The sequence below is a fragment of the Mustela putorius genome, unplaced genomic scaffold (genome assembly GCF_011764305.1).
Source record: "Mustela putorius furo isolate JIRA1106 unplaced genomic scaffold, ASM1176430v1.1 tig00000421_pilon_pilon_pilon, whole genome shotgun sequence".
Lineage (NCBI taxonomy): Eukaryota > Metazoa > Chordata > Mammalia > Carnivora > Mustelidae > Mustela > Mustela putorius.
This window is the reverse complement of record NW_025421375.1, coordinates 4,418,126-4,437,815: the sequence shown is the minus strand read 5'-3', so window position 1 is coordinate 4,437,815 and position 19,690 is coordinate 4,418,126. Positions and strand designations below refer to the sequence as shown.

The following is a 19,690-nucleotide window of genomic DNA, read 5'->3' as shown; positions in this document are numbered from 1 at the left end:
GGGGATTCCATCCCAGGACCCTGAGATCAGACCTGAGCTGAAGGCAGTGGCTTAACCCACTGAGCCACCCAGGTGCCCTCATGTCTATTTTTTTTTTTTTTTGGTAGTGTCTGTTTTCAAATAAATATCCCTGGAATTTGTAAATGTTAGCCACAGACATTATAGCAACTTTATGTATTTATGTATGTATGTATTTATTTATTTAGACATTTACAAAATATTACACGTTATGCCTGCTCGAAAGCTTTTTCTGTTTTTGTCTTTCCCCAGTATGCCAATATTTAATAAACATGATTGCAATGTAAATTATATATTGATAGCCTCTTAACATTCTCTCAGATTTCAATTTCTTTAAGAAAGTTATTATGCAACCCCAAATTTCACAAATGTAAAGTGTCTAGCAAGTGATGTGAATAATAACAGATTTTTCTTCATTTCTGTCAGTTTTCTGTGCTACTTATATCAGTATTAGAGTGTATGGTTCTTGTTCTGTGCAGGTATGTACAAGGGTCTTTTTTGTCAAGGGGTTATGTCTCCCTATACTGAGAGACAAATTATTGGTTTAGAATCCTTAATTATTTAATAAAGAGATTTTATGAGAACTCAAAATATAGATTTAAATCCCTGAAAGTAGAGGAGACAAACTAGGAAAACCGGAAGATGAAAGAATATCATCTTTATGTGAGAGATAAATTATGATACTGAAAATCACATCCAGCTTCATAAAAAAAAAAGAGTGGATTTATTCTATACACTATGATTATGGGGAAAATGACATGAAAGCACCTGCTGATAAAGCTCATGCCTTCTGGTGTATAAAGCAAATATCTAAATATATGTCTATTTGTGTCCATATACAGAGTTAAAGGACAGTTTTCCATGAAATAATGCATTCCTTTAGAATTGTTGTAGATTTTCATAATTTTTAAAACATTCCTATTGTAACCTACATCAAAAGGGCAGCCAGGGTTTTTGTGTCTGACTATACATATGCATTATAAAAAAGTGAGTCTACTGTAATTACCAGTTTGCAGAGCGAATTCCTGCAGGGTTTGTACTCTCCCCATTAGTAAAAGAGATAAGTTGAAATGTATTAAAATTTCACTGTACAACTGGGAGTTTTTGTTCACAGTAAATGTGTTAATGTTTCTTCATTGCTTGACTGTTTGTGTTTAAATTTAGGCAGCGTGCCCAACAGGGACAAAATTATAGGATAAAGCTATGTATAAAAGAAAATCCTTCTGAGAGCACCAATAAGGCTCTTTTTAAAAATAAGCAGTTACATATAATAGTACATGGCCGCAGCCATGGAGAAAAGTTTTATCTGTCTATTTCAGAATTATTGGAATTTTTCTTTCTCTTGTGTAAAAAGTTAAGAGGACTGAGTTTATGTCAATAGCTAATACACTTTGATGTAAAAACATTTCCTATTTTATTCAGTGTTACTCCTGTAAAAAGAAAAGAGAACAGATTCCTTCTTGTTGTTCTTGTGATGAAGAGAGGCTAATAGCATTTTGAGAGAGAAGTGATAGATCACATTTTATTCCCTAGAAAAGGAATTCTTTCTTGTTAAGAACTCTAATTACATCCTGTTATATTTTGGGAGGATTTTTCTCTGCTTTTCTTCCTTGCCACGAACTTAGTAAATACATTTATTCACATAGATAGGCTTACATTAAAAAAAAAATCTGCAACCACTATCACCTAGTGTGAATACATAATGAAATTCACAAATACAGGATAAGGCTAGTATTTCTCTGTAGTCTAGAATGGGCAGAAGTTAAAGTCATCCATAAACACCACCGTTATGGCTTTAGCCAGGCTCCTCCTGTCTCTCTTAAACGCATTGTAGTTCCTACTGTTTTCCTTCTGTAGTTTTTTGTTTGCATACTTTTCCATACAGGTAGATGAAAGAATTTGCCAGTATCCATATGCCATCTCAAATGTCTCCAGGTACCTTACACTACAGGCTCTCACAAACTGTGCAGAGAAGCAAAAATAAAATATAAATCTTCATCTTTAAATGTTTCTGACCTAGAAACAGTGCTTTGTAATTAGTAATAGTGTATGCACGTAAATGGAGATCTATCAGGGTGGGGTGGAAGGGTGGAGGATACATGTGTATGTTTATGCTTTCATTTGTTTGGATCCATACATTCAGGTACCCATAGGAAAATGTGAAAAGCCCATGAATATTTCCTGTTGTATATTAGCCTTCCATCAGAAAATGTATTTCTCCCCTTAAAACAAGTTGGAACACCAGAGAGAGAGAGAGAGAGAGGGAGATGCATTTAATTCTTCCTCCTCTACATTGTTCTTTAAAAAGTAAATTTTTAACTGATAGACCTTGAAGTCCTTTAGAGCTATTACTTTCTTTTGGCTAATTCGTAGAAAGGCACCATATGAAAATTGGATTTTTGATCTGATGGAGTGATTTTTGAGTTCTTATGAACCATTTATAGTCTATCAAGTAAATCCTTCTTAGTTCACGGATTATTGACCCAATGGACCATATTAGCTGCTTCGAAGCTGTTATAGGCCATTATGTTGATTCAGCTGACACACATGTGAACCCAGTCCACATGCCCAAGATGACATTAACATTGTTCTGGAAGACTCCCTCCCCCCCCCCTTTTTTTTCCACAAGGCTTTCTATTTATTTCTTAATTTTTAAGAGTTAGCTCAGAGTTCCTGACAACCATTGCTTAGGTTTCTCTGTTTGCTCAGTGAAGTCGAAGCATTTGTTAGCAGCTAGACGGTCTGTTTTTTGCCATCTTTCTCTATAAGTGTATGTCTCTCTTTGTCTTTTAGCCAACTAATGCTTACAAGAAAAAAGAGAATAATGTTTTTTCAATACTCTAGGGCACATTTTACCCTCAGATACTTATAGATTCCACAGAAATTTGTGAGATTTCTCTGAGCATCTGAATATAGTGCTTTAAATTTGAGAAAACCACCTTTTAGAAGAAATGATAACATTTGTATTTGTGTTTTTAAAAAATGTATTACCTGAGAGGTTTCACTTAAAAAATTCTGGTGACTCTAGCCAGTGGTAAAATCAAGATATGCCTTTAGTGATTTATATGAGGCTCTAATGAAGCCAGTCCGGGTCTCTGCACAGACCCCTGGGGAATCTGTGACCTAACATAAATAACGTATAAGAGGGCATGTAGACTGTTCATCATATCATTATTATTATTTGTAATAGGTATGATTCCTGAGGTGATATCTGCTCTTGGGCAAAGAAACCTAGTCTTTCATAATCAGACATAATTATGATACACAGTTATATATGCACATGGATGGTATTAAAATGTTTGCTGAGATAGACTACTTACTAATGGGCAATCCCCAAACCAGTAGAAATATAAAACGAACCAAGTGTTCTTAGGGATACCTTGTGTCACTTTTTTTTTTTTCTTCCAGATTTTGGCCTTTCTTAATATAGCCATTTAAAGACTCCATAGAAAGCTGTTCAGAGTTGCTTTCTCTGTCTAAAATGTACCACTTGATGGAAAATCCTAATATAAATTAACTGCTTACTTTGCAGTTTGTCCCACCTTTTCAAGTTGCTTAAACCTTTACCCACACCTCTCCCTTTGAGTGTAGTTTTGTCCACATCTCTTCTTCAGCTTTAAACCCCTGTTGGAACTAAAAACATATATATATATGAGGAAATCTCACTGTGGAGGGAGGGTAGCAAGAAGAATTATTTGGCTTCTCGCCTTTCATACACAGGCAGAGTGGAAGGAGCCCAGGATTACTAGCTGTGGCCATTTAAGGACATCTCAGAGTCTCATTTTCTGCTGTTTGGAAAATCTCTAATTTGGGGGATTTTGATGATTAAATACAAGAATGTATTTGAAGTATTTTGCAAGCTTCATAGCACTGAACAAACGTGGATATTATTAGTCTCACAAAGGCTGCCTCAATTGGTCTGGGTAATCAGAGTGTCATCTGAAACGATACACTCTAAAATGCAACAACTTGTCTCCCTTGTTGCTTCACTGGGATAAATTCTTTTCACAAGCCTAGAGGAGTAAATTTAGTTAAAAGGTCACCCACCTTACGCTCTTGCTTGGTAAATGGATTGATTGCTGGGCTCTGGTATTTGAAATAATGTGGCTTGCTCCCTTTGTAGAGGACCAAGATTTAGAGGTACTCCTTCCTTTAAGGAGTCCTTCTATGCTATCTGGGAAGGAGAGGCATTATCAAGTTAGAATAATGTCTTATTACATTTGAGCACAACTTGGGACAAGTCTTGGGTTATTCCTGCACCTCTCTGCTCGGTCACCAAAATATGAGATCATCATGCAAATCATTCCTCCCAGGATTGTAGCTGCTCCTGAAATACTGGAACTTAAGGCTTTGTCTCGTCTTGCTTCTTGCCTAATGAGGAGTATTTCTTTGTAAAGTGCTTAAAGGTTTATAAATCTTCTTGCATCTCATTATAAATCCCTTCCTTATTAATGTCTTCCCTATCATATTATATTAGTAATTGTTTTCATGAATGCCACAGAGAACTGTAATCACATTACCACCTTTCAAATTGCATTAGTGGAAATGAATAAAATGTCTATCAATGGAATACAAAATTGCTGATTCAACATTAAGGTGAGATGAGATGTGTATTACTTAGCATTCATATGATATCAGAGGTGCTTTGGCTCCTTATATAAAGTTATGTATTCTGGTAAATGTAGACTGAGTTTAGTTAAAATGGGTTATTTTATATGATGAGCTAACCTCTTATTTTCAATTAGATGATAGGTATGTTCACTGAAAGAGTATTTCCTTTCTAATTATTGCAGCTGCCTGTGTGAGTAGTCTGTAAAATTTGTAAGTATACAGGCAATAAATGGAATATCTTAATTGTTAACTGTTAGGTAAGAAAATAAAGTATTTCTGCCCAAATTGAAATGCCTTTTCATTTCCTGTTTCTCTAATATTACTAATTGCCTAACAAAATAGCTTATATTACCATAGGCCTAATTTAATTGGGGGGAAAAAAAACATAACACATGCACTCCAAAGCCTGCATGTGCTTTGATGCCATAGAAGCATGGGTATTTTCCTTATATAATTGGCTATATCCCGCTGTTGATTTTTGCTCTGAACTCCTAAATTATTTAAATGGGGTCTTCCTCACGTCGATTGATAGTAGGTTGTGATCGTAAGGTAATGACTACAGATGCTCATTGGACCCATGTCTGTGAAAATTTATGTGCCTGTGTATATGTCTCTTTCTCCCTGTTTGTGTTTATGTATTCACACATAGTCATAGAAACATTCACACTCATGTATAAACATTTACTCAGAAGCTTATGGTTTTCCTTCCTGGCTCCCTCCCCCTAAACCAAAAACCTGAGTTTTGTAGAAGTAACTTTTTCATCGCAGTAAACTGAGGAATGTTTTTGCTAGTATACATGATAGAATTCATCATTGTCAATTTTTAAAAGATTTTATTTGAGAGACAGAGAGCAAAGGAGCATGAGCAGGAAAAGGGACAGAGGGACAATCAGACTCCCCACTGAGGGTAGAGCCCTACATGGGGCTTGATCCAGGACCCTGAAATCATGACGTCAGCCAAAGTCAGACATTTAACTGGCTGAGCCACCAGGCACCACCATCACTGTCTATTTTTAACAAATTCTCTTAGTTGTTTCACCATCTTGAAATTAGTATGCTAAGCATAACTGAGAGCTGCCCTCCCTACCAATTAATTAAAGAATCTCTTAGATGTTCCTGAAGGAAAAATGGCAATGACTTAGAAAATAATTGCCAATTTTTAGGGGCTAGATTAGGCTTTAATATTTTCAAAGTAGAAGGGATTTTCAAATTTAGGTAATGGAAATTTTTTTTTGTTTGTCTTCCGTTTATTCATTTATTTAGCAGGTGCATTTTGAAGACCTACTAGGTTAAAGAAGGATATTATGCTATATTATATATCCCGGGGGAATACTATCTTATGAGTTAAGTGATTTAACGCCACCAGTAGAAACCAGATGATGCAGTGAGTTTTGTCCCTTGCCCCTTTTAAACAGCTTTGTTGATATAGAGTTCCTACACCATGTATCCTATCATTTACAGTGTACAATGCAGTAGATATTTGTATATTCACAGTTGTGTGCCACCATCATCATAGTCACTTTTAGAACATTTTCATCATCCCCTAAAGAAATCCTTTAGCCACCCCTGCAAGCCCTAAGTAACCACTAACTACTTTCTGTCTTTGTGGATTTTTATGTTCATTTCATATGAATGGAATCCTATATATATGGTCTTTTGTGACTAGTGTTGTTTTGTTTTGTTTTTTGCATTTCACATAATGTTTTCAAGGTTCACCCACGTTGTACTATATATTAGCAGTTCATTCCTGTTTATGGCCAAATAATATTCCATCACATCTTTTTAATTTTTTTTTTTTTATCCATTTACCCGTTGATGGAGAGATCATAGCTTTTAAGAGAAACTCAAAATTTAAAATCTGGATTTTAACCGTAAATGGTTTTGAAGGGTGACTTTTCCCCCAGGCATCTTTCACTTATGTTGGAAGTGAAGATGATATATTTCCTTGATCAATAATTTTATTTTCATGGTCATTTGTTGACCTTTGAACATCTTTGAATTGTCCAGCTTTTCATTTTGACCATGTTTATATCAGCAGCCATCTGGCCCTTGCTGTGAGTATGGCCTTATCATGTGTCTTCAAATCCTCTGAATCCCCCACAAAATCTAGCTGTTGAAGACACCAAGAAATTTCAGAGCACCTAGGTCCAACAAAATGATCATTTTCATCAAGTTTCTGTTTGTTCATATGACATTAAAAACATTTAGACAAAATTGATGGAACCAGTTACTGGAGGGTTGAATAATTTTTTTAATCTCAAATTTGTCTTACCACCAAATAAAATACATATTTTCTCTATAATTTCACATTGTGAAATTTTGAGTGGATTTTGTTGAGCAGGCAGAATAACTTCATTGCTTCTTATTTGTTGTTATTCCTGTTATGAATAGTGACATTTACATGTAGTTTAATGCTCTGTGGACCTTTAACTTTTATAGTATACTTTATAATCACTGATAATTACTTTTTGTGAACTCTGAACATTTCCCATTGAAACTCAATTTTTTTTTTTTGTATAAGTACTGAAAACATACCCACCTTATTACAACTATGGATTTATACTAATAGTTTCATAATTGGGGTGCCTGGGTGGCTCAGTTTGGTTAAGTATCTGCCTTCAGCTCAGATCATGGTCCTAGGGTCCTGGGATTGAGTCCCTCTCCCTCTGTTCTCTCTCTTGTGTTCTCTCTCTCTCAAATAAATAAATAAAATCTTTTTTAAAAATAGTCCCCTAGTTAGAGTTAGATAAGACTTTTAGGTTGTTATAAAACTTCTTTGTGGAATATTTAAAACCCTGGATCTTTTGGTCAATGTTCTGTGTCTGTCCAACTCACACCTTCTTGTCTACTTCAATACCTGATTGCAAAACCCTGTAGCATGACAGGGGAACATACCTTTGCTTTAACCATGTCTGAGTTTTGTAATAAAGTAAAAATGAGCTTCTTGTGCTTTTCTCTCGTTCATGTTGACTCAGAAGCTGCCCGCCATTCAAAAAATTTGAGTTTTGTTTGCTCAGTCTGCTTTGTGTGTTGACCAAATTTAGGATAATGAGGAGTTCTACAAAGGCCATGTCATAGAGATTTTCCAAGTCTTAGTTAACACTCAAAGTACTTCATTTGGAAGTTGTTTATTTTCCATTAGCTTTATTTATCAGCCCTGTGAAAATGGGAAGGAAAAAACTGACCTGAAATTTAAACAGGAAGTTATTTCCTGACTTAATCACTACTGTAATTTGAATTCTTTAGAATCTTCATGACAGTGTTTTTGAAGTACTGTCTTAGGTTTTTATAAACAAGGTATAAAAATGTGTGGAAGCCCCATTAATCTCTGTGTGCCTCTTTGGCCATTCTCTTCATCCATAATGCTTGGTAACTGTTACTTTGTAATTACTACAGTGTAACCTTGTGACAGTACTGGAATACTTAGCTTCCAGATTCATTAACAGATGATTTTCTTTTCCAGATTTTTATTTATTTATTTTTTTGTAAGACCAAAGTATTTCAAGGACAATTTTCCTACCCAATAAAATGGTTCATTTGATCTCTGACACCATGTATATCTTTCCCTTTAGGACTTATGTCTGTGTTTGGAGATGAATAACATATGTAGCGATGACTTAATGAGAATTCATTATAACATAGACTATTTTGTACCCTTGTGGAAGGTTGACCAATTTTACATATTTACGATATCGACATGTGACTTCCAAAGTAGAAAATTCAATTTATTAAGAAACTTTTTCTTGCTAAAAATAAAAAAGCTGAGCTTTGTCACTTAGAACCATCACAGTTAATGTATACACCTAGAATCTACCACCAAAGTTTACAGAAGAAACTGTTGAGACAGAGTGGATGCTCTAATTCAGTTTTAATGTAGATGGGGTACTTCTCTATTAAACCTTTAAAAATGGTTCAAGTACAATTTCATAGTCTAAGTTATAAGTCTTGGTATCCTTCCCAAAAATGAACAAGGGGAAAGCAATTTAATAAACATTTTTAATTACATATGGGAGATTCAGCCAGGGTTAATAAACACTTAAAGTGAGCTCCTGGCAAATAGTTTTTCTTAGGGAAAGGCAAACCTAGAATTTAAATTTTTCATTTTTTGTTTCCTTTCTATGATTACTCCTTCAGAATGTATGTTTTATGTTTCTAATTGTCCTGTGGCCTTATTTTGGTTTTTGTTATTTTGTATTAATATGTAACTTGTATAAGTGTTCCCAGACAAGAAACAGCTAATAGATTTATTAATGAGACTTCTTTATAGTTCTTTTGTGAGGTGCACTAAATATTAGCTGAAGCCACAATTGTGTTTTCCTGGGAAATGTCATTTAGTGAGAAGATTGATGTGCAGTTCACATATACTTGCAGAGTTCAAGCCAAGTATGACTATAATAAAGCTAAAGAGACTTCAGTTTTAGTGATAACAGAATCTTATTTGAATAGGACTTTGGAACTCATCCAGAACACTTTCAAATGCACTCTTATTTAATATTGAAATATAAAAGTATTACTGACTGAACCTTGATTAAATATTTTTATTCTTAATTGACTTACGTTATTTTAGATATACTTTCGGATATCCCTATTTATAATTCACTGGTTTAATTTTGTCTTTTCTTCCTTTCTCTATAGAGAATGGAAATAAAGTGGTTAATAATTGGGGAAATCCACTCTAGCATTTCAGAGCTGTGTAATATCCATATAAACATTTCCAAACCTTAATATTAAAAACAAATACTAATCCCTGTCTTACCTATCTTAGAGGATTGTGGTCTGAATAATATAACATCATGTGTGTCAAAGTGTCATTTACTCATTAAGTGTCATTTACTCAAAGTGTCATTTATTCATTAAGACTACGTATGTATTAGACATTTTATAAAGTGTTAGGAAAATAGTACATTGGGAAGAATCATAAGGGGGGAAATTTAAATATAATATGTGGAAAGTTTCTTGGGTCATAAATGGTTTCCATTTATTGAGCTTTTCCCATAACTAGGCACACTGCTATGTGCTTTATAGTCATTATTTTAAGTCTTTTGACTCTCTTGTGTTATTATTGCTACTGTGAGAGATGAGGAAGGAGGCTCAGAGGATCATGTACTTCTTCAAGTGCCTTTTGAGTACCTGTTATTTGCCAGTATATATTGTAAGCTGAACAAATGTGTTGTCCTGCCCTCATGGAGCTTAAATTCTATCGGGGAAGACAGACATTAATCAAATAATCACACAGATGTATTAATACATGTACATATAATAGATAATAGATAAAGATAAGTTACAGATAAATGTTCACAGGCATGGTATGTGCTATGACGGAAAGACCCCTTGTGAAACAGGGAAACTAATGGGGAACTTGACCAGGAGATGAAGGCAGCTACCCTGGGGCATGGCAATAAATATTGGAGTTGAAATCTGGAAGATGAGCATGAGTTAACCATGTACAGCAGGAGTTGAATGGTGGGCAGGTTGAGGGGCTCTGCCCCATGATTGTCTGACTGTAAATGGGATTACAGTTAAAATTCTCAGTCCAATGGAGAGTTTGTGTTTGATTCCTGTAACTTTATTAGTTCAGTGTCTTTAGGCTGGGTACTGAATTATCTCCACCTCATTTTCCTCATTTGTGAAATAAAGGTAGTAATAGTACTAACCTCATGGTATTTTCTGGCGATTAAGAGAGCTAATGTTTATAAAATATTTAACATAGTGAGTGGAAAATGGCAAATATCCAGTAAATCTAGCTATTATTAATGAAAATGGGTAATAGGTTACTGTTATAAATTTTAAAATCCTGCCTTTGGAAGAAAAAAAGACAGAGGAGAGAAAAAGGGAGAGATGGTGTTTCTCCAGCCCATTTGAGGGCTTCCTTCTGTTCTTTTAGGGTCATTTCTCTACACCCACTGCCCACAAACACTGTCAGGTCCCTAAGCTCAGGGACTCTGCCATTCGTTTCCTGCCACGTACCGCAGTACTTGGCTCCAAAATGAGGGTTTTTGCGTAGTGATAATATTTGAAGCTGTAGGAGGGGATAAAATTGCCAAATTAAAAAATGAGAGCCTGGCGTGGGAAACACCTGTATTTATTTACAGTGGAAAGAGAGAGAGACGTTGTTGCCAGAAAAATGAGGATAGTTGGTCTCTACAGCCCAGGAATGAAAGAGAGCGTACCTTAAGCTGCATCGAGGTCTGGGAAGACCAGGAGATTAGAAAAAGGGACCAAAATTAATGAGAATATTCCTTTGGGAGAAAGTTTCAGAAACGTGTCGGGCAGAATCCAGATTGCAAAATTAAAATGTAGGTGGTAGTGCAGAAGTAAAAGAAGTGGGTGTTGAGTGCATGGATTTTTCTTTCAAGAAATCCATGGTAAAGGTAAGCAGAAGGAATAATTACTTTTAATAAGTTGCAGATTTAAAAAAATTCATTACCGTTACTGTTCTGGAGGATTTGGCAATGCTGATCAGGTCAGAATTGAGCAAAGAATTACCGAGCACTCTTGACGAGGCACGGAGGGGCTGATAACGCCAGACAGCTAGACCTGCATGAGAATCCCTGCAAATATCGGGGGGAGGGCAGTCTGACTAAACTGTCTGTTCTTTTCCTGGTATCCCCTTTATGCCACTTCCTCCTCATCTCTGGGTTTCCTGTAGTTGAGAGTGCCCAGCAGTGAGTGGGAGGAACTTCTATGTTGGCTGAATGAAGGAAGAAGTGAATGTGCTTACAAAAAATGAAAGCTTTTCCATTTCTACTTTTCCCAGCTGTCTCCTTGTAAAACATGTACACTTTTGAGGCTTAACTGACTTTGATAATTTTATGATAATTTATTTTCTTTAAGTGTGGGTGAGTTGGCAAGTGATCACATTGGTTCTGTTTTGTTGTGAATAAATAGTATGTCAGAGTTTTATGCTGTTTCAAAAATGTTATTTAGAATAAAACTTCCTTTGAAGCCACAATAGTCTCTTACTCAAAATATTTATTTAGACCATATTGTTTAAATATATATAATTCCCTTAAGGAACAATTGTAGTCTATAAAAATCTGAATTTAAAACAAACAGACCTTCTGGAATTCATGGAAATACAAAATGGATATTCCAGTGTGTAAGTGTTTATATACAAAAAGAGTTGAGGTGTTCCAATGTTTGTGTGTTTAGGTACAAGAAGAGTAGAATTCATAAAAAAGATGATGATCTGAAAAGTTTAATTCCCTAATGTGCCAGAGGTATAAAGTTATTTAAGTAGAGAAAATATTTGAAGCATAGTGTAGTTCAGAGTAAATGCATGAATGTGAGTCAACCAGTGAATAAATAATTATACATAAAAAAATAAAGTAAATCTACAGTCTCTTAATTTGTTCTGTTGTGAGTATAGGTATAGTTAAAATTGAGAAAAGTATGCTTTAAACACAATGTAAAATTAGCCTATTTTTGTAAAATAATTAAATGTTATCAAATTAATAACTGAAAGTATGTACGTCTTTTGTGCTGGAGTTGACACATAGTCCTTGAGAAATCATCTCTTTTTATTGGGAATTTTTTAAATTTTGGTAAAGCAGAGGTGATTTTTTTTTTTTTGTGGAGTTATGAAAGCTTGTGTTATTGCAATTCAGATTACATGAATATTTTAATGTCAATGTTGTTGCTGTATCTGAATTTATAATTAGTTTGTAAAGTACCTTGTTTTTAGTGGAAACACTGCTTTCTAAACTGTTTTGTTTGGGTTTGGGTTTTTGGACCATATTATAATCAAGTTGTGAGTTCATTAACTAATGAATGTGATATTTAAATAAGCTCTTTCTAACGTGTTATGTTCTGATATATTGCTCAGTCAGTAAACTGTTGAAGTGGAAATAAGAAATTTCGGGAGAAATATTTCCCCCCTACAACCTACAAATGCATATGTTATTCTTGCTTAGTCAGCATTTATTTCCTTTGGTATCCCTATTCTTATTACTAATTCTTCCAATCACCAATGGATACAGCAGAAAGTTTTATAATCTAGCTAATATGTAATTGGACTGTTGACACTGGAAGACAGACCCTGAAATGTCAGGCACATTATACAGTTGCATGTTTCCCTAGTGGTAATGGAGCAGCAAATGAGAGGTAGAGGTGAACTAAGAAAGGAGTCTGTAGTGAGGACTCACTGCAAACCGCACTGGGACCTAGAGATTTAATGTTCATTAGTGAAAAGAGAAATACTTCGGACTTGCCTGATGCAAAGCATAGGGAACAGTAAAACCCCGTCCAGTCTTAATTCTGTGTAAATGAAATTTGGCCCAACTGTGTTAACAATATCTAAAATACTGTCTGTTAAAAGTGAGACAGTTTATGTAAAAATCCAGATGGTTCCAGGAATAGGATTATCTGGAAGCTGTGTAAGTGAGCATAGCTTTCAGTTACAGAACTGCAATTTCAGGTAATTCCATGCCTATCCTCCAATAACCACCCCTGGCCCCCACCGCCCCAAATCAGTAAGCATTGACTGCATCTAAAGCTGTAGAGAGATCTTTTCCTGGCAGTTCTGGTAGTTACAGTAGATTGTTAATCTGTGAATGATCAGAATAAATTCCTTCTGTCTTCAGAATTTCCATGCAAATTAGAACTAAATGTATGAGATAAATTTATTAACTGTAGTCTAGGAGCATAGGTCAGCTTTAGCAAGTTTTAAGCATAGGTTTTTCTCCATAAAAAGTTACACTTCATTTATGCTAATTTTCTATGGATTCACTTTATAATGTAAACTGGTGAGATGATTTTTTAAAGTACCTGTAAAGAAATGAAAGATTTTTTAGTGTGTTTTCCAGTTTTCTAAGAAAGAGTTGGATTGTTACAGATATAAGATGTTTACATAAATGGCATTTCCTATTCTAAACTTATTTTTTTACATCGCCATTAAAGTACAAGAAAAGGGGGCACCTGGGTGGCTCAGTTGGTTAAGCCTCCGACTCTTGATTTCAATTCAGATCTTGATCTCAGGGTTGTGAGTTCAAGCCCCACTTTGGGCTCCATGCTGGGCATGGAGCCTACTTTAAAAAAAAATAAATAAAGTAAAAGGAAGGTTGTTTTATATTTTTTTTAAATAAGAATGAAAATGAAATTAACCAAAAAGGAGAAAAAACAAGGAATTGGGGAGTAGATAAATAATACCAGAACTATGCTAGATTTTATTGTGATGACAAGAGTGTCTTTTGAAGTGTATCTGATAGATTAAGAAAGCATTTAAGTGAAACTCAGCAGAAGAGTAATCTTCTAATAATAGTATTTGTATGTCATGTTTTACGTTCACCAACATTTCACCTGAGCATTATTTTATTAGAATGTATTTTTCTGCATTATTGCTTAGTGGATAAACTTAAATGGGAATATATAGTAGCAGCAATATTTTTTTCTGTTTGGGATCCCTAGCTTTACAAATCAAGCATCTTGTAAAATATGTAATTTTTTAAATCTTATTCTGTTTCGTCTACGTTTCTAATGTAAAGGTTAAATATGAATGACACAAAACGTTCTGTTAGTGAATGAGCTTTGTTTTTTCACATTTTTTGGTAAGAGGTTTTGATGGTATCTGAATTTATTTTTAAAACTCTTCAAGCTGCTACCATCATGAAGCCTTTAAAAATAGAAGTGGATGTTATTTATTAAAATGCTGAAGAAACTCGGTACCTTTGAACCGATGCTGATGCTTTTTCTCCTCCTTTCTTTTCCAGGCCATCCGTTGCACACTGGTAAACTGCACGTGTGAATGTTTTCAGCCGGGGAAGATTAACCTGAGGACTTGCGATCAGTGTAAACATGGCTGGGTGGCACATGGTGAGGAAAATCTGGACTTTTCTTCCTGTTCTTGTTAGGTTCATGTGAATGTGCGTATTTTTTCTGAGCAGTCCCTGCCTGGGAGGAGAGAGGGGTCAGCTGTGCTCTGAGTGTTCGTTAACATTCAGGCTGCAGCTCTCCAACAGCATATTCTCGGCTCCAAGGAGCAAGGCTAGGCGAGCAGAGCAGCTCTTAGCAGAAGGGTGTGATGTTTATAGGACAGTTGGGCCGTGGGGTTCTGACTGAACACAGCAGCAGCCAGTAAGTACCAGGCCTGATGGAAACTCAAACATACCACAGTTGGCCTTTCAGGGCCCGGACCTCAGAGGGAAGCTGGCAAACCCTCTTTGCTTGAGGAGAATTCATCGATGACTGCTCACCCTTGTCATGTGCGTTTGAGGCTGCGTTTATTCTCCCAGATGTTAAATTTTGTATGGTCCAAGGTGGGTGAGAGAGTGAACGGGAACATTATTTGGCTGGTATCTGAGAAAATAATCTGTAAATACCCCCTTTCAGTGTGCATCAGGATTGGAGGTGGCTGGTGTTGGAGTGGGAGCTCTGCGTAGGTGTGTGTTGGGGCGAGGGTGACCCAGGGCCATGGCTGGAAGTGTTGGCAGCTTTTTGCAAGATGCACAGAGCCCGTCCCATCAGTGTGCCTTGACTGAGCAGTTAATATCTTCTTCTGTGTAGCTTATGTTTCTTACGTTAGGCAAAAAGAGACTTAGAAAAAAGCAGACATTTTCTTTACTTCCTAGGATGTAGAATTTTAAAAGATAGGTAATGTTTATGAAAGAAATTTTGGCTTAAGATTTTTTTTGACAGCCTGGGGTATTGGCTCTTCAGTGGACATATTCTTCATTCCCAAGCTGTGCCAAATATCCAGTGGGTTGTATTTTTATAAATATCATGTTATTCTAGGAAGATCTGAGGTACAACACTGGGCTGTGCCTTGAAATGCTTTTAATTTATCATGTACCTTGCTTGTTCGGGTGTGTGTGTTGGCATTGTGGGGACATTTCAGCCATGTTTCTGTGTGCAAGAGAGAAGAGGTGGAGAGGGTGATAGGAGGGGAAGACTCTGGAAGGGGTGTGTCTGGCAGGCAGGGCCACCATTTCTTCAGTGCCTTCAGGGACGGAACTCTTTCCTGTTTCATTAACAAGGGCAAAATCTGCAGCTCAGTCTGATTTGAAACAGCAGATGAGCTGCTGTTCCTTTTGCAGTCTCTGTGTGTTACTGTGATTTCTTTTCTCTTCCTATAGTCATTTCCTAGGACTGCCATAACAGAATACCACGACCGGCTGGCTTAAATCAGAAATTTATTTTCCCACGGTTCCAGAGGCTGGAAGTCCACAATCAGGGTGGTTTCATTCTGATTTCCTGGCTTGCTGACGGCTGCCCTCTTGTTACGTCCTCAAATGGTCTTTCCTTTGTGGGCAGGCACCCCTGGCATCTCTGCTTTCAGATTTCTTCTTATTCTAAGGACACTAATCAAACTGGATTAGGGCCCACTCTAGTGGTCTCATTTTAACTTAACCAGCCTCTTTAAAGGCTCCATCTTCAAATATAGTCACCTTTTAAAGTACCAGGGGCTTGAAGGTATATATTGGGTCGGGGGCATAATCCAGCCCGTAACTCTTCCAAATATCCTTGTTTACCTGAATAAGTGTTGGCTTTACTAGGTGATATGTACCAGAGGTTATGTGCTGAGGCAGTGATGGTTCACATCCTGGCTCTGCAACCTCAATGGCCCAGAGTTCAGCCTAGGTTTCTTATCTGTAATACAGGATGAATATCACCTACTTGGCAGGATTATTGTGAGAATTAAAGGTAAAGTGTATGAAGCCTTTCAAATAAATAATTGTATGTTAAAAGTAAGCAACTGAACAATGGGTAAGCAATAAAAGTGAGTCAGTCAATTAAACAAAGGACTTTTCATTCATTCACTCATGTTTTTCCAAAGCCATCTGTGTTACTGTCATCTGTGTACTGTGGTAGCCTTGTGAGTATGAAAGTTGACTGTGTCACCAGTTTGAATTACATGTCCAACTTCCACGTACATATTACATTAGCATTTTAATTGGTGGTGGGGGATGGGGAGAGAAAAGTATTTCTTCTTTCTCGAACAAAATAAACTATTTCTCGCCAATGGTTGTTTCTAAGACTTTCTGAGGGATGTGATTTTTCACCAAACTTGAATAGGGCATTTCTGGTACATCAGCCTGTTCTTTTCCTACCATGTCATTAGAAGTCCTGTGTCTCTGGGATATTAATTATAGGGTTTCACAAATCTAACTTTTTTCACCGCTATTACCTTGACCTCTCTTCTCCCCCTCATGTATATTGGTCAACAACTCCAAGTATGTACACACAGATGGACAAACCCCACTCTTCCCCCATTCATTAGGACAAATATGACAGGGATTTGCTTCCGGCTTTTGAGTTGGCAATGGGCTGAGAGCACCCACTCTTTTTGCCCTTGGCATTTCAACTAGTTGCTTCATTCTCTCCTCCTGCACAGAAAACCCTGAAATCATATCTCTAGTTATTTCTACTCAGAGGTGAAATATAGCAGTTTTCCTGGCTGCCTTACATGTTATGGTATCCTGTGTGTGGGGCAAGGAGGAAATGAGGCTTTTTTTTTTAGTGTGTCTCTTAATGTAGATGGAACAGCAGTGAGACTACTGAGAATACATCTCATAGAATTGTTTCATCATATCACTAAACATACTCCACGTGTTATTATATTGTAATAAATATATGCATATGTATATGTGTGTGTGTGTGTGTGTGTGTATGTATATATATATATATATATATATATATATATATATATATTTGTTGTTGTTGTTGTTGCTGTTGTGAGGCACATGGGTGGCTCAGCGTCCAACTCTTGATTTTGGCTCAGGTCATGAGACCGAGTCCTGCCTGGGGCTCTGCTCTGGGTGAGGAGCCTGCTTAGGATTCTCTCTCTTCTTCTCTTTGTTCCTCTCCCACTCCTATGCACAAACTCTCCCACTCTATCTCAAATAATTAATAATAATAATAAAAGTTGCTGCCAAAAAAAATAACCAAATGTCAGAATAAAGTGTTCTTTATAAAAAGAAAAATGTTTAGAAATTTTGTGGCATCTTTTGGATGAATATGTCCCTATATCTCTTTTGATAGAAGCATCTTCAGTTTCTTTGTAAGATGTTGAATTTCATGGGTCATTATATCACACACACACACACGTGCACACACACACACACACAATTCCATAGCTTTACAGATTGCTTCTCCAGCCTGCTTGAATTGTTGACATTAGCTACTTTGCAACAATCTTGAGAAAGATGTTTTAAAAAATTAAAGAGAGTGAGTGATTAATTCATCATACTATAACACTTAGATTTTGAAATTATGCACTGGGCCATCTGCTTTTCACAAATTACTTCCTTGAAATCTTTAGCACCATTGAGTCTAGAGGGGGAGAAAACCCAAAACAGCTTCTACTACCAATAGGTATTTCCTACTGAATTAATAAAGGATTTCCTGTTCTTTCTCCCATGAATGAATTTTAGCTCTTTCACTTTGATTAATAGAAAGCAGGGCTTTATTGAATTTATTTCAAAATAAGCTTTTTTTGGTATAGGATTTCCATACCTACAGTATGTAATAAGCCAGACTTTCTAATTTTATAAATTTCTGTTCAGAGTTCTTGGATAAAGGACTCTAGCATCCTGCCAGCTAATTCATTTAACAACTATATTTCTTTTTCTCCTCTGTTTGCATGATCTTTTCTGTGTTTTTCCTTCATCACCTAAAATATAGAGTGTGTCTTGAAAGAAATTAAAATTCCTACAAGTTTTAATTTTTCTTGGTTTAAAAGTGCCAAAATAAGATACCAGGATAAAAGCAGCAGTGGACTTATTTCCTGGTGACATAATGTTTATGTTCATAGAAATTTAGTCTGTTGTATCTTGACCCTTTCCCACCATACTAGAGTAGTAATTCAGCCATTCGTGGAATTAAAGCTTCAGGCAAAGATTTTACATAGTCTTAGAAAATAGCAAGGGGGCACCTGGGTGGCTCATTCAGTTAAGCATCTGCCTTCAGCTCAGGTCATGATCTCAGGGTCCTGGGATCGAGTCCCTCATGGGGCTCCAGGCTCAGCAGGAAGTCTGCTTCTCTTTCTCCCTCTGCCCATCCCCACTGCTCATGTGCTTTCTATCTCTCTCTCTCTGTTATGTTTCTCAAATAAAGAAATAAAATCTTTAAAAAAAAAAAGAGAGAGAGAGAAGAAAATAGCGTGTAACCAGTGAATACCCAGTAGTGGTGTGTTGGAAGGAGGGAGGGTGGTAGGGGGGCGTGCTTGCTTTTAATGAGAAGTGCCTTTGTGAAAAACTGGAGCATGGTACAAAGGTTGAGAACTATGGTACTAAATCATTTTTTAAATCTATTATGTGCAAATTGGTTGTAATGACTTTAGTCTAGATGAAGACTTTATTTCTAAACCATTAAGATAAATAAAGTAGCAAAGATTTTAAAAAAGTAAACTATATTCTAAATGATTTTAGGAAATATTTAGTGATAATCCAAGACAACTGGAAATTTTTTTCTTTGAGGATGGGGAATATTTGATTTGTGTATTTGAGAACAGAGGTGGGCAGATTTTAGAAAGGTGATATATATATAGAATTTTTTCCTTTACTACATCAGTGATTTTTACCTCCAACAAAGCCTGTTTGTTAAAACTACCTTTAAGGAAAAAAAAAAACAACTCCTGTTTCTTAGTATGTCTGGCAAGCATTTGGCAAGGAGATGAGGCTTAATGAATAAAGAATATGTTATATAGCTTCATGAAGCCCACAGCAGATTTCTCAGTACAAATTATTTTCTTTATAGAATACTTTAATTTAAACCAAAAGGATGCACCATTCCAACAAGCTTCATGAAAGCTAGCATTTACTAGCTTTTCGTTTACTTCCACGCAATCTGAAGTAACACTAGTGGTACTTTCTTTGGCTCAGGTCTGCCTGTGAGAAAGCTTGTTGCACCAGAATTCTTGAGACCTTTCCTTTATTATGTTCTATAAATGTGATTTCTCTTTACTACCTCCGTGCATTCAAGAAGACAGTCCTGCATTATTGCTTTAATTATTTGGTCATCAAGCCAGCTGCTTTCCTGCCCGAATCCAAACTCTTCTGATTTTTTTAACGTAAAATGAGCAGGCTTGGCCTGCATCATCTGGATCAGCAGTGAATAGATATTTATT

At 36.2% G+C, this 19,690-nt stretch overlaps 1 protein-coding gene across 8 annotated transcripts in view; it reads left to right on the top strand.

The window, feature by feature from the left end:
- The window catches only part of BNC2 (basonuclin 2), a 435,894-nt gene that overhangs the window by 256,187 nt on the left and 160,017 nt on the right, over window positions 1-19,690 (top strand). For all 8 annotated transcript variants that reach the window (XM_004765710.3, XM_045079651.1, XM_013063089.2 and 5 more), the window contains one exon: window positions 14,337-14,439. In XM_004765710.3, coding sequence (XP_004765767.1) covers window positions 14,337-14,439 — 103 coding nt within the window. The remainder of the gene's footprint in view (window positions 1-14,336; window positions 14,440-19,690) is intronic.